Source organism: Pyrus communis, chromosome 7, assembly GCF_041283825.1.
Source record: "Pyrus communis isolate YQ-2024b chromosome 7, ASM4128382v1, whole genome shotgun sequence".
NCBI lineage: Eukaryota > Viridiplantae > Streptophyta > Magnoliopsida > Rosales > Rosaceae > Pyrus > Pyrus communis.
Window position 1 is genome coordinate 23,936,243 of NC_142571.1, and position 15,992 is coordinate 23,952,234.

Genomic DNA, 15,992 nt, shown 5'->3' on the forward strand with positions numbered 1-15,992 from the left:
TTGTTCCTGAAACTAACATTTTCAACTTTTTTTGTCTCACTTCACCCATTCAGTTAAAAAACGGTTAAGTTCAAGGGTATTGTAGACTTTTTATTTTTTACACATCAAATTACCTCGAGCCTACTAATTAAACCAATCTCAATTCCATTTTTGACAACTTTAATTCAAACCCCATAAGTAAGGGTCTTTTTTAAGATAACTTATTCAATAGAAAAATTATAAGCAACAATGTGAAACTTTTGGTTATTGCAAACTATGCACATTTGCTTTAGATGATTTTTTTTTTTTTTTTTTTTTTTGGGAAGTATTCTGGATATGATAGCTTAATGTTTTTTTTTAGGTTATATTTTGTGCAATTGATCTAAAATCATTTTTCATGGGTGAAACTTATGGTTAGACTAATTTCGATTAAAAAGATATCTTGAAATAGGCTAATCATATTTCATTTCTCTTGTAAAGTGTGTTTTGCAAGTGAAAAGTTTCGAGCCAATATATGATACTTTGCAAGTGAAATAACTCTAAGAACAAAAATGTAATCCTTATGTGGTTGATATAATGATTTTGTTGCTAGGAATTTTTTATTAATTAAATAATTAAATTTTTCTTCTTCTAACAAACGATATTATCGACACCAAGGGAGTGATGAACTTAGTCTCACAATGAGCTAGTAATAATATGGTTCAAATTTGCTTTTGGCAAAAATCGAACATAAGACCTTTCATTTACAAGTGAAGAGGAATATCACTATACCGTAATACTAAGTGACAATAATTAATTTAAAAAAAAAACAAACCCGAAAAACTCATGGATTTGAATTAGAGTAATAAAAAAAATTGAGATTGTTTTATATCGTATGCTAGAGGTAAATAGATGTGTAATAACAAAAGTCTAAAATACACTTGAATTTTACAGTTCTTTAACAGAAAAGAGTGAAATGAGATCAAAATAGTTGAAAATGTCTGAAACAAAACCAGTTTAAAAAGGTAAATTCAAACTAAATGATAATTTCATAGGGCATTTCAATTAATAAGCCAAATAGTTAAATGATGTTAATATATGAATATATTTTTTTTTCTAGAAACTACAGGTATTTTCTAAGGAAATTGTTATTAACACTTTAAAAATCTCATTCTACACTCCAAACTTTCTATATTAAGAAAGGAAAATACACTCGTGAGGAAGAATGTAGAATGAGATTTTTGAAGTACCAATAATACTTCCCTTTTCTAATCCCTTCTATTATTTCTGACAGATAATGTACCAATTTTGGAGGCAGATTCTTTGCCCTCATACTTTCCGTGTCCTCATGTTTTGTGTGGTCACGATTAAATCACATTAACATTTTATATTATTTTTTTATAAAGATAATAAGACAAAAAAAATATTAATATAAAATATTAATATGATTTAACCGTAATCACATAAACAAAAAAACACTGAGAGCACGAGAAGTGGGAGGGCGAATGTGCCTCCACCAATTTTAAATGCAAAGTGTATTAAAGCTCAGGCCAGCGTACACCGACGTACACGTTAATATATTAAATCAAAGCTCATCAAGTCTCACTCCATCACCGTTAAAGCCCCATTACGCCATTACCTTTCAGTTTCAACTTCTACTCTTTCTCACTCTCTCGTTCTCCTCTGCTCTCAGATGGCTCTCGAGGTCGCTGTCAAGGCCGCCTTCGGCGGCCCTCATCTTCTCGGCGACTGTACGTTCACATTTCACATTTCTCTCTATTTCCCTCGATTTCCTTTCTGGGGTTTGATCAAATTTTGCTAATTTGGTAAAATTTTCCATCTTTCGTTTCTGACAGGCCCTTTCAGCCAAAGGGTTCTTCTGACCTTGGAGGAGAAGAAAGTGCCCTACAAATTGCACTTAATCAATCTCAGCGACAAACCCCAGTGGTATTTTTCTTTGTTTAGAATTTTTGAGCCCGAAAATACATGCAGGCATAGATGGAAATGTGTGATTTTTGAATTTTCAATGGATTTTGATGTGTTTTATTTATTTATTTATTTTTTTGTGTTTGAGGAATCCGATTTGTGGGTTTTGTTGGTGATTTGTAGGTTTACGGAAGTGAATCCAGAGGGGAAGGTGCCTGTGGTGAAGTTTGATGACAAATGGGTGGCTGATTCTGATGTCATTGTTGGGATCATTGAGGAAAAATACCCTGAGCCTTCTCTCAAAACTCCTGCTGAATTTGCTTCTGTGTATGATCTCTCTCTCTCATACACACACACACACACATTGTTGTTTGGAGTCCGTTTGGGAAACTGTTTATGTAGGAACACTTTTGCTAGAAGTGCTTTTATTATGAACAAGTTGAGAAACACTTGGAAGTGCTTCCCGAAGTTCTCCATAACCCAGAAGCACTTTCAAGTTGTTTCTGCAAAACATTGTCAACAGCGCTTTTACTCCTTGAAACAGTCCCAAGCAGGCCTTTATTTGTTCTTTTGTTACTGTAGGCTCCTTGATCCTTTTGTCTTAATTTGATTTGATTAATGTTTATTGACCTGGTAAACATCAGAGCGCTAACCTCTGCTTTATGTTTGAATTTCTTTCAGTTGTCAAGCTAATAACTTTAATTGATATGTCCTGTTGGATTGATGCTTTGCTAAACTTGAATTTGTGAGGATGTCTTTATTGCCGAATATTTCGGGATCTTTTTGTTGTGAATTTGCAGGGGATCAAAGATATTCGGATCATTTGTGACATTTCTGAAGAGCAAGGATCCCAATGACGGATCAGAACAGGCTTTGCTTACTGAACTGAAGGCATTCGATGAGCATCTTAAGGCACATGTATGTCCGTTTACGACATAAAGAAGAAAGAGTTAGGTTTTCTTTTAAAAAGTTGTGTTCTTTGTATTTTCTTTGAAACATGTTGTAACTTGTAATATGTTTCGAATGAAACCAGGGTCCTTACATTGCTGGGGAGAAGGTCACTGCTGCGGATCTGAGCTTGGCACCAAAACTGTACCATCTCAAGGTGGCTCTCGGTCATTTCAAGAAGTGGACTGTTCCAGCAGACTTGACCCATTACCATAAGTACACTGAGGTATGAGATTTTTATGCATGATGCTGCATACTGGAGCTTTATATTTTGCGTCTTCCACTAAACAATTGTTCAGTGTATATGTTTTTAAGTAGGAGATAATTTTTGTTCTAGTAAGTTTTTAGAGTGCGCTGAACGGTTGAAGTTCTGAAGCTCCTTTTACTTCTGTTCGTTATCTGTTGTGATTCGTGATGCAACACATAAGATGTGGTTCTGCATAGTGAGTTTTGTGGACTATTCTGTGGATTTTAACCCCCGTGCGATTAGGAGATTGCAATTCTCCTCTCCCTTCAAAACACCCCTGTGTGTGTTGTTCCTCTCTCTCCCTTTCTCCCCCAAGTTTTGGGAATGTTGGTTGATTTCCATGTGCATGTGCTTGTGCACTTTGATGCATTGAATCATTTTCAATGCAATTCTTCAATGTGTAAGAACTAGAGCGTACATAAGATTTCGGGAATCCCAATTCATCACAAATCCTAAATCCAAACAGTGAGCGTTACCTTTGTTGAGACGGAAAAGTATCCAGTACCGCAAATAAGATTATCGACGTTACTTGCATTTAGGCTGTTACCAGAATAACGGACACACAAAATGTGTCTCGCTCGATGATCTTGTTCTTCACTGTTGATTTCTCTCATTAAAATTACTGTTTATGCAGCTGCTTTTTTCAAGGGAATCTTTCGCGAAGACCGCTCCTGCTGAAGAGAAGTATGTGATTGCAGGATGGGAGCCGAAGGTGAATCCATGAAATGGTCCTAGATTATGAGCTCATCTGTTGAAGCTTAGTTGTGTAGGGTTAAGACTTATGCATGTCAGACTTGGAACCTAAACTTGACTCGATCGGGTTATTCCCGTGTCTAATAAATGTGTTTATTTAAGTCGTCTATTATTATTAGTATTAAGGCTATTACTTAGGAATGAGGATCCCGAATCTTGTTCATTCATCGTACATCGTGCAATTATATATTATTTTAAATTTTTTATTTAAAATTAAACATAAATAGTATTTAACGAAAATTGGTCATACAATTAACAATGAACGGATACGAGTAAAGGATTCTCTGAATCTTTACAAAGAGAACCTGAATAGGTGCTCATTTATTACTTGGTAACATCTATGCAGAGTATGTTGACTAACTACTGTTTTTTCACCCTCGGTAATGATTTTTACATTTTCGTTCCTTCTACGCTCATTTCATTGCAGAACCACCTTCCCCGTGCTTCTCTGATGATCACTTTTGGAAAGAAGCATGCTTCTCTATATAATCACTTAAAACGTGATTTTAGGGGAGAAACAAATGTGAGTAGTGATTATGGTCATTTATTATTCTCTTCCAAACGAGCCCCTTATGGTAAAACAGAAGCTGTTATTTGGTGCAGTATTCAGTAGTGCAACAGTAATTCTCGAGATAAATGCCTATTAGGCACGTGCTTTTCGAGATAGAGAGGAGACCCATATTAAGGTCCCGTTTGGTAATTTTCTTTCGACCAGAACTGCTTCACTTTTAAGATAAGCCTTAAAAAAATGTTTGATAAAAATAAAATATTTCCATATTTTAAAAATGAGCTCCACACAACAGATCTCTTTTAAACATTAAAAATTGTTTTAATAAAAAGTGAAGTTGAGCATATAAAGAATATTTTTAATTTTTTTTTTTTTTGTTAAACGATAGATTATATTAGATTAGCTAATGACGGAATTTGAACTCATGCCGTCATGCAAGGGCTCAACATCTCTCCATCATTATGATAAACGGCCACTTGCATATTTTTCATTCTTATAATACACGTATTATTTTAAAAAAAAATGACTTTATTTATCTTTCTAGATACATTTTATCTTTGATAATGTTCTAAAAAATGTTAGTCGCTAGTCGGACGGCAGCAAAGGCAAACAATCCCAGGCACCCAAGAGAAAGCAAACAATTAGAGGCACGACCATATTTGCAGAGCAATTAGATTCCTTTCTATCAAACCCATTCTTCAAAAAGCATAGAAAAAATGGAGGTAAGTAAAATTTCAGTTCTCACATATCACATCCCTTTTCATACCACACCAATCTCTGATCTCTGAAAATGGTGGAGTGGAAACCTGGGAGAGGGAATGAAAGAAGAATTTGAGAGAATAGCTGGGTGGCTGTGGGAGGTGGTTGGGAAATAGATAAACACTACATCTCCTTTTACACAAAAACTCCTTAGACCACAATCAGAAAAATACTATACCAAAAAAATTACAAAAACCCACAAAATGAGGCGCTGCAATACCTATGCCAATGAAAAATACAGAAAATGCAGACTAAATGAACACAATTGAAATGCAGAATATGGGCAAAATAGATAATAAAAAAAATGCATAAGTAATTTAAAAACTGTACATAAAAATAAAACTTTACCTGCTGCTGCAAGGTATTCCTCCCATTTGTTGTGGAGGATATCAAAGTGCTTATTCCGTCAATCATTGAAGTTCCATTTACCCAATTCGTTGTCAAGCCAACGGGGCGGCTCATCGTCTTGCATGGTTAGGTCTACCTGTGAGTCAGTGTTGTGAGTGGTTAGGGTCTCCTCCTCGTATCCTACTGGATTGTTCTTTGCCCTGAGTGAACTTTTGTACTGACTTGTCAAATGAATACTACTACCGTTTCCTTAAAAAATAAAAATAAATAAATAAAAAAAGGTATTCCTCCCATTTGTAGATCCGATTAAGCTATTTTTCCAGAGCTTCAACCACGGACCCAATCATGAATCCCTAAATTTACCCAATCTTAACAACATGAAGAATTTAGTACAAATATTTAACCGAGCAGGAAACTTCGAAAGCAAAAAGAGTTACGAAAAAAAAGATTAAGTTTCATTGACTACCAAATGAAAAGGACAGAAGACCACTCATGTATGAGAAGTTCCTGAAGGAATAAGCAAGTAGATTGCAGAATGTAACCATGAACATAGTAGGCGAAGCACGAATGGGAAGAGGCCATGAGGTTTTCTTTAGTCAAAAAAAGGGAGAACCTGCAAAACAAAGTTGGATTCTCAAGAGTCATGAAATGGCTTTCTTCAAAAGTGCTTGATAGAATCCAATCAGTATGTATATAGATGCATAATTTATGTTTGTGCTGGAGTCTAGTAACTGTTGGCAGCGTCGTAGCATGAATTGAAAACAAAAATTTACTCAAACCATTCGAAGTAGCAGGAACAACCAATGTTCTTCCCTCCTTCTCTAATGCTGGATTTGTGAATTACTCAATGTGGATTTGTGAGTTCTCGGGAGTTTTATTTATCTTTTTCGTCAGTTTGCGGCAGTTTACTCTCGAGTCCTCCACAACCAGGTTTCCTTTTTGCACTTCAATTTCTATCTTTTTTACTTTCTATTTTATCTCAGTTTGTGGCAGTTTAGTTCGAGTCCCTTAACGATCAGGTTATTTTGGTCTAATTATTTTTGGAGAAGTCTTGAGACACTAAAATTGATTGCTGACCTTCTAATATTAGAGATGTCAACTCTTAAGTGAATATCACGTAATAAAATTTTGAAGGTAGATAAAAGTTTCAACTGATATATTAATTCTATGTTGATTGCGTAGAGATTGTGTGCTGCCAATTTTCACATATGAGAAAATTTTATGTCAAATTATTTTTTTTAATTTTTTGTTATGCGGGTCCTAATAATGCACCTATCATAAATCTTGAAAATTAGTTTTGATTTATTTGTTTTGAAGAGTGGGTTTTACAAATATTAATTGAATAAGAAAAAAGCATATAGGTTGGAGCAAATAAAATTTAACGTTGCCACGTAAGCCTTCAAATTTGTATTTGACATTTTTCTTTTGAAAGTTGTACTCAAGAAGTGACAATGAATTAGGGAAACTAAATTTATAAACTAAATGACATGGAAGTTAATAATTAGATTATTACTTAACCATTGATTAATGTGTTTATTTTCTATTAATGACACATGATTTGATTTGTAAATTTAATCTCCCTAACATTACATTTTTTCAACCTGTAAGTGTTTGCATTAACCAATGACTATGAAAGATTTATTCTTATTCTTCTAAAACCACATGGGGCAGTCGAGATTTTTTCACAAAAAACTAAGATGGTGAAAAAACAAAGAAACAAACAACGAAAAGAAAGAAAAGGAAGTTATGTGATTACGACGACACCCAATGTTGGAGTCCCCGCATTATTTGCTTCACTATTATAGAATGAGGATCCTCTTCGGATCTTCTTTTGTAAGGATTTTGGTGATCTTTAAATCACGTTCGTTCATCGTATATCGTGTAACTAGTTTTCAGTAGTTTATATTCAATTTTAAATAATAAAAAATTATAATAATTTATGACTGCACGACGTATGATGAACGAACGTGATTGGAGGAATGAGGATCCGGTTCATTATTATACACCCTCCCCCTAAACAATTAACATCAATAATAAAGTTTATCCAACTTCTTTTTGTGACACTTCAATTATTATTTAGTTTTTGTTCAGCATATGTATTTGGTGCTTGTGGTAATGCTAAGGATATCACATTGTATTATTTCTCTAATAAAGTGGTGTCTATCGATATACAAGTAGGTTATGCTTGAATTAGAGAGGTGGTACAATGTGATCTCTCCTCTTGCATTGTAAATTACATTAATTGGAAAATCATGGCACGTTTGATAATCATTTGATTTTTTCAGATTCAGTTTTTATTTTTAAGTTAGAAATAAAGAAAGAGTAGTGTTATTCACACACCAATTTTTACTTCTAACACATCCTTGTTAATTTTTGTGTATTGATCTTCTTTTATTCATTCAATTCAACGGTCAGAATTGAGAGAGGTGTGTGAAGAGTAAAAAATGAGTGTGTGGATAACACCACTCATAAAGAATACAAGAAAGAAATGAAGGATGAATAAGGACGAAAAAGATTGAAAGTAAAGATGCGGAAGAAATCCACATTAATTCCAGGTTCATTTTCTCCCTCCTTCCTTCTACCACACTTATTTTGAAAGGTGTAGGGACAATCAATCTGTAGTGACGGGAATCTAAGAATGAATGGGATCCCTATCAATATAAAAATGAGGAATATAAGAGTTATATCATTAAATCTCATATTGCAAGAAATCCAAGAATTTCTAGGGGCACTAGCACGAGTAAAAAAGGTTGAAAAATCTACTATTTGAAAGAGAGTAAAACGGCCCAGACAACTTTCAATTTCCTGAAAAAGTAGGAAATTGTATTGATGCTAAATAAATAATAATTTAAAACAAAACAAATTTTAAGACTCACTAATTATAAGTTTACAAATGTCATCAAATAATAAGTAAAAAGAGCTATAAATATAACGTTCACTAAATAATAAAAAGCAGTTCAACCTTAAACAGCCAAACAAGAAGGAAAAAAAAACTTCAAAAACTCTAACTTTAAAGCTTTACTTGATATATAGCATTATTATATAATAAAATTTAAAAAAAAAAGTTGTTATCGACACTTCAATTTTTTTATATTTAGAAAAGACAAATTTACAATTTTGAGGATTGCACAACGAGATTTGCCACCAACAATTATGAGGATTGCACAACAAGATCTACCACCAACCCCACACCCCCCCCCCCCCCCGCGGGCGGGGGCCAAAAAAAAAAACAATGTTGTTAAATGTCTTAGACCAACTCCAATGGTAGGCTAAAAGCCAAATTACCCCTCAAAATTTTCCCCCAAACCCACTCCAACCCAAGGGGAAAATTTGGGCTAAATGCTAAATGCTAAACCAAAGCCAAATTTCCCCCAAAATTTAGCCCAGAAATCGGAGTGGATTTCACCCAATATTTATCGAAATTTAAATTTTTTTAGATTAAAATGTTCATAAAATTAATTTATGATAGTCTACATATTTATTTAAAAAAAATTAATTTAACAAAAAAATAGCCGAAGTTCATTCTTTAATAATCCCGGGCTAAAATTTTAGGCTAGAACGGTTGGAGTAGAAAAGCTGTTTCTGGGCTAAAAGCTAAATTTTCCATGCTAAAACATTTGGCTTTTAGCCCAACCATTGGAGATGGTCTTAAGGAGCCATTTTATAAATTTCGCACAGGATCTCTGAAATCTCAGAGATGACCCTGCTTATTCCTCATTCTTGATTTATATGTTCTTCCATCTACATTTTCTCTATATCTGAGAAAAATAAAAATAAAAATAGTTATCAAAACGAGCCCTAATTAAACGTGGTTTTATTATTATTTATTTTCATACAGAGAATAATACCATACATAAATATATGTATCTGTGCATGGGGTCGGATAATAAGACGATCATTCGATCTTATTGGCCATTGTAGTTTGGCTGCACATATCTGAGGCTACCAACCAGAAAGCAGACGCCAAGGTGAGATCGCTTTCGATCGACAAATCGATGGCATGAGTGCGTAAATAACTAGTCGTCGGAATCTTTGGAATCCGATATCATCTTTTGGATCAATTGGCTTGTCTCTTCCTCTGACATTCGATCTCCTTTGTTCTGAGACTCTTCATACGCCTCGAAGAACTCCTTGTTCACTTTCTCCAGTTCATTCCAAACTGCACCACAATCATTCATATATCAATGAATATGATCTTCACTACTTTATGATCCGTACTATAACTAAGATTTACGTCAAACAATCTACCAACTAGGTTAAGATCGTATATTTAATCACTGCTAGCTATCTACATATATACAACTTACCGTTTGGGAGACTGTTGAAGATGCATGGTACCATACTCGAATTTGGCTCAATTTATTTTTGAACAAAAGATATAGAGGGTGAGAATTTCGATTAATAATCTCTGACATACTGGGGTTAATTAGTACACTCTTAACCACTAGAGTAATTGCAAGCCTCCGACGGATTAATCTTATTTTAAAGCTGCCCGTATAATATGTTTAAGCCAAAGTTGTGCAGATGCCTTAATGTCACAGTTTTACTAGAAGAATCATTAGCTTTTGTGTTTGTCAATTTCAGAACAATAATTTTGACTCACGGATGATGATCAGCCTACAAACATGCATCCCTTGGTTACTCGCAGCCTCAAGAACTTATGTGGTGCACAGGTTTGGTGTTCGTTTGCTTGCATGCATGTTATGACAGTATGACTATATTGCAGAGAGAGAGAGAGAGAGAGTTATAACCAGTAGAAGTGATGACAGGTTGGATGTTTGCGTGTTTAGAAAGAGCTTCCATGCACTCCTCTTTGGTCATGTGGTAGATCAAACACTTCTCTATCAGGTGCTGCACCTACAGTATTTCAAATTAGGGCACAACCATCATCTCCTATATCATAACCAATTAAGCAAAACATAACATGAACACATGTAGCTTTTATATATGTATATATTTATACTCGAAGTTGAATAAGTTACCATGCGTATGTATGATGCTGATGAAGAATCTCCCATGATCTCTATTTCTATGATCTCAATTAGGTCGAACTCTATCTGCAACTTAACCACACAAACAAGAGAGAGTATAATATGATTGGGACTGAGGGATTTGTTTATGTAAGATATATATACATACAAAGCTTAGTTAGCAGGCTAGAGATCGCAGGGAGCTGAGAGACTGAGAGTCATATGATTGGGAGAGAGATGCAAAAAACATTGTTATTAAGAAAAATAAAAAGGGCAAAGGGGCCAGACTACAAAGCCGTAGTGGGTTGGGGAATGGAGGCGTCCCACGTGGGAGATAGATTATAATTGGTGGAGAGAGGATTAGAGGAGATTTGTAAATGACCATTTCTTTGTCTTCTAACCCTCTGTCCTGCAGTATTTTGTCCCAAGTCGCATTTAGGCAGCCCCTCCTCCACGTGATCAATGGGTCCCAACCCTAGTCAAATCTCTTCCAAACAGACAAACCATAAGGCATATTAGCAACTTTTTAGCAAAGATCAGTGATGAAGATGGCAATCATCTCTATCGACCTTCATTGGCTTGGCTTTGGCACCCCTAAACTACAAAAGAAAATTTCTCAAATTCTTTCAAGAGATCATGTATATGCATGAGGGTAATTGGTTTGCCTTGTGAATGTGGTGGTTGTTGAAGAGCACCCTATCTAAAACCTAACGCAATAAAAATCTTTTTTGAAGTTTTTTTTGTGATAGAACTTCACACTTACTTGACTAGTAACTAATTCAGCTTAAGTCAACAATTTGTTGCTTGACACATTAATAATAAATCAATGGACTCTCTATCTCTGAGATTTTGACAATTGTATATGCGTCCAGCTCTCATGATGATTTTTCTCTGCTTGCTATGCTACAAACTTTGCCCATACCAAGACATGGCATCCGCTGATTGTTGGATATATAGCAGTAGCACCATTATAAAATTAATGATTTGGTATCTGAAACTCCCAACCTTTTAGTTTCATTTTAAATTGGTCTCAACTTATTAAAACATTCCAAATAAGTATTCAACCTATTAAAAATGTCACATTCGTTAAGTCTCAGTTAATTTTTTCATTAAATGTGGATGTGGCAACAATGGATTTCACTTATTTGCTTACTTGGACAGTAAAATAATAATAAACATAACTTCAAAATAGACATGAAGATGAAAAAAGAATTCACAAATAAAATGGAAAACAAAAATGAAGATTTGGAAATCTCCTAACAAATAATAAGGTTAAAAATTCAGATATAATTTCAAGAAGCTGATTTCCTCATTCCCCAATTTTCGGCTAGTAATGCTTCCAGTTCATTTTTGTGGGCGGTGAAGGTGGTGGCCACATCATGGCAGTCCATACCATTTCAGTAACCTCCAGAACCTTCTTCTCGATGTTGATAGCTTAAGTTGTAGGATGAAGTTTGTGGTTGTGCATTGGGTTTTGAGGTGATGGCCTAAAGGGGATGGTGGTACAGTACTTGGTGAAGGTCATACTTCCATGACCTTTTATTGATGTTGGAGACAAATTAAGCCCTAGTTAATTTAACAAAAAATGAATTGGGGCTTAACAATGTGACATTTTCAACAGGTGTTTGGAATGTTTAAAAAGGTTAAGATCAATTTAGAATGACACTAAAAAGTTAGAGAGTAACTTAGGTACTTAAATCCTAAAATCAACACAGTATGATTCCTGTATAATATCCCAAGAGCTGATATGCCTACCAAGCAATTGTTCTATGGAGATATCCATGAGTGCTTCAGTACAGGTTTTGCAGAGGCAGAGGCAATACTGAAAGAGTGGGGGCAAATAGAAGACGGCGACGAGAGGCAAAACTGGATTGTGTGCTTAATATCATGGACGGAGCCAATGAAAGGCTCACTTGGGGCAAATGCTCCAATCAAGTAATTCGTTTGTTTAATTGCAAACTACAATTATATAACATATACGGGTTATATTTGACGAAAATATATGTATCTAATATTCAACATATATTCATTATACTCATACTTTATATCAAATATTATACGAGCAATAGTGCTCTTGTTTTGTCATTCAAACCGAGAAAACCCTCTTCCACCTATCATGTACTTATATTTTTCTCATCACTTTGCCACTTTTCACTATTATATTGAAATTTTTGTAATATTGGAATTGTGATACATCATCATTGGAAACCATCCGTAACATCATATTGCGTATAACCATACTATAATAAGGTTGCTCCCACTAGAAAAAATTTATGGCTCCGTTCCTTCTTAATATGAAGGTCATTTGGGAACAATAGTGAGAAAAAATAATGTTTTCACTTTTTAATTTGTAATAGTGGGTGAAAATAAAAAAAAAAAAAAGTGGACGGATAAATAGAAAATGTAGGTGTGTCTAGTAGTTCCTCTAATTTAGTGAGTGGTATTTTAATTTCGGACGAAGGATTTACCTTGCAACCGCACTAGAAAGCTAAATGCAAATAATGATGAACATGCGGTGATCAGCTCACTGTCTTGTCTTGCTTAATCTACAGAGAAAGAGCACAAAATTTATGGGGGTCACCAAAACAGTTATAGAATCTTAACTTTCGGGGGCTGTTTTGTTTATCTAATTTGACGATGCACATCTTTTAGTTCACTATATCATTTTGTTTTTTTTGCAAATATATAAATAAAATCAGATGAGTCTATGACTATATATATATATATATATATATATATATTAAGAGAACGCTTCTTATCAACTGTTTATCTTTTTTTCTTTTCTTTTTTCTATTTTATCCTCACTTTTGATATACAATACTTACATAATTAGAGCAAAATAGTAATTTTGTATATTTTGAGAAAATGACAATCATATCCCTATTTTTCCTATTTTACCCTCACTTTTGATACACAATATTTACATAATGAGAACAAAATAGTAATTATGTAATATTAAGAGAAATTGTCTCATCATCATTTTTTTCATACTTTTTTAAAAATTTTAAAACCTAATCACACTTCTTAATAAAATAAAATAAAATGAAATTGTTCACACACACAAAGTGTGTGCTCATCGGCTAGTATATATGGATTTGGATCTTCTCCTGAGCCAATAGAGAGGATCCTCCTGACCAACCATTGTGGGCCGTTGGATTTGTATCTAACGGCTACAAATAGGGGAATCCCTTTAAAGTTATAATAATTATAGCCGTTAGATGAAAATTCAACGGCCCACAATAATTGGTCAGGAAGATCCTCTTCATTGGCTCAGCAGAAGATTCAAATCCAGTATATATATATTGCAGCTCCCATTGACACAATGTATGAATTTTTAATAGCCATGCGTATTTCTTTTGCATGTGTATCTATCTATTATCTATTATTATATTATATTATATTTATATATAAAGAGAGAAGAAAAGGTAAATAGTGTTTTGGTGTCATCAAGCTTCAACAAAAAATAATTGGACAAAAATGATCCCAAAACAAAAAAATTTAAAGGCTTTCCAAAATAATGCATCAAATAAGGCAGGGTATTATCATCTTTTTAATGGTATTTTTTTTTAAATAATTAATTTGCGTGTGTGTGTGTGTTTTTTTTGTTTTTTTTTATTATTTTTATAATTAGTACCTCACAATAAGCTAGCAATAATGTGATTCAATTCTCTATTTTTAAGCACGTTCAAAAAGTCTTAAGAGGTGTGTAATGCCGGTTCTCAAAAAGGTCATTCGCATGCGGATAATAATGTGATTAAATTAGTTGTCGAACGATTGTTTTTTTTTTTTTAACAAACAATATTATCTACACTTAGGGGGAGGGGGTGGGCTTAGCCTTACAATGGGCTAGCAATAATGTGATTCAATCAGTTATTTATTAAATATTATTTTCTCCATTTTTAAACACGTTCAAAACATCTTAAGATAAGTGTAATGCTTGTTATAAAAAGCTCTTTCGCACGCAGATAAAAATGTGATTAAATTAGTTGTCAAATGATTTTTTTTGTTTAACAAACGATATTATCTACACTAAGATGGAGGGGGTGGGCTTAGCCTCATAATGGTCTAGCAATAATGTAATTCAATCAATTGCTTATTAAATGCTAGTTATAAGAAATGTCTTCTGCACGTGGATAATAATGTGATTAAATTAGTTGTCAAATGATTTTTTTTTAAACAAACGATATTATCTACACCAAGGGGAAGGGGTGGGCTTAGCCTCACAATAGGCTAATAATAATGTGATTCAGTCAATTGTTTATTAAATATTATTTTCTCTATTCTTAATGTAAATTCTATAAAGAACGATTTTATTATGTGAATTCAGTTGCTTTAATTGGTTTATGAGGGGTTTCTTCTAGCATGTTCTAAGATTATTCATTTACTTCAAATATTTGACTTTTCTTTTATCAATTTACGTATACAAATACATTTAAAACTTGTAAGTTGCGCTTAGCACGTCGTGATTCAAAAAAATATCTTCTGCATAATCGCAAGTGCATGCATGAAAGCTAGTGTGTGTGTATATATACACATGTAAGAGCACCAATAATTGAAACAGTTAAGAGTATAATGTTGTAGACTGCGTATTGGGCCGCAGAAAGTTCCTCCTTCCTTGCTGATCGAGATATGAGACAAATATTCATCATATCTATGTGAGAATAGTACTGAACTCGAAATTTGGATGCTTCTAGGCAGTAAAAATTCATGATTCGAACTTCGAAGGGTTTTTCCTCTATTTTTATTTTTTTTATTTTTATAAAAACACATAAGAAAGCCTTCAATTTAGAATTCGGATCCTCGTCAGATCATTTTTGTGAGAATTCTGAAGATCAGTTAATCGTGTGGTTACAAATTATTTTAAAGAAAAACTAATGAAAAGGGTTTGAAAACTTTGAGTTTTAATGACAAAAACAAAATAAAGGGTATAATGAATAGTATTACGATGAACTTTTAAATGTAAAAATGTGGTTTTTCGTTAAAGTAAACAGTACCGTGAGCTTTTCGTTAAAATTCCCTTATTTTAAATATTTTTATTTAAAATTAAACATTAACCATACTTGATAAAAATTAATTGCATCATGTACGCTAAACGAATATTTAAGATTCGGAGTGAATCCTGTTGGCTCAATTTATTTATCGGCTGGGCCCTACCCGCTCTCAATTATCCGATAACTATTACCTTCAGCCTTATCACTGTATTCCCATTCAACGAATTGTGCATTGTGATCATAAACTTCTGGCTATGAACTATCCAGTATCTAGCACTAGACTCTAAGCCCTAGCTATATGATCAACGGATTTATCCTTATCTTCTTGCCATCGTACAATAAATCAGTAGCTAGCTACTAGATTGAATTTTGGCGTTTAAATGACGTTTAGTATAATAGGTTAAAAACCGTTTTTAAGTTTTTAGGATATTTTCGACCATAAATAGACATCGAAAACTTTTAAGTATATTCACAGTAGAAACCTGCCTAACGCTACCTAGCTTGTCTGGGCAATGATTAGGGGTTTGAAAATCAAGAAACGACGCCTAAACTTTCTTAGGCGTCTATCTATTTCACCTAAACTC

At 33.8% G+C, this 15,992-nt stretch overlaps 2 protein-coding genes and 1 long non-coding RNA gene across 4 annotated transcripts; 1 reads left to right on the forward strand and 2 right to left on the reverse strand.

Moving 5' to 3' along the window:
- The first annotated feature begins 1,530 nt into the window (after nt 1–1,530).
- On the forward strand, nt 1,531–3,941 carry LOC137735068 (glutathione S-transferase DHAR2). Of its 2 annotated transcripts, XM_068474437.2 has the most exons (7): nt 1,531–1,709; nt 1,815–1,905; nt 2,068–2,211; nt 2,685–2,802; nt 2,918–3,058; nt 3,714–3,831; nt 3,884–3,941. In XM_068474437.2, the coding sequence occupies exons 1-6, from the start codon at nt 1,652–1,654 to the stop codon at nt 3,801–3,803; spliced, it is 642 nt and encodes a 213-aa protein (XP_068330538.1). In that variant the 5' UTR covers nt 1,531–1,651; the 3' UTR covers nt 3,804–3,831; nt 3,884–3,941. The 2 variants fall into 2 exon arrangements, with proteins under 2 accessions (XP_068330538.1, XP_068330537.1); XM_068474436.2 differs by having other exon boundaries at nt 3,714–3,941.
- Nucleotides 3,942–4,847: 906 nt separating this feature from the next.
- LOC148695926 (uncharacterized) lies at nt 4,848–6,424 on the reverse strand. Its single transcript, XR_015964070.1, has 2 exons — nt 5,448–6,424; nt 4,848–5,319 (listed from the first exon to the last, which is right to left on the reverse strand). It is a non-coding gene; the product is annotated as an uncharacterized LOC148695926 (long non-coding RNA).
- Nucleotides 6,425–9,246: 2,822 nt separating this feature from the next.
- Nucleotides 9,247–10,656, reverse strand: LOC137735403 (uncharacterized). The gene is made up of 3 exons (XM_068474829.2): nt 10,430–10,656; nt 10,199–10,304; nt 9,247–9,606 (listed from the first exon to the last, which is right to left on the reverse strand). The coding sequence occupies exons 1-3, from the start codon at nt 10,463–10,465 to the stop codon at nt 9,464–9,466; spliced, it is 285 nt and encodes a 94-aa protein (XP_068330930.1). The 5' UTR covers nt 10,466–10,656; the 3' UTR covers nt 9,247–9,463.
- Between the last annotated feature and the right edge of the window lie 5,336 nt (nt 10,657–15,992).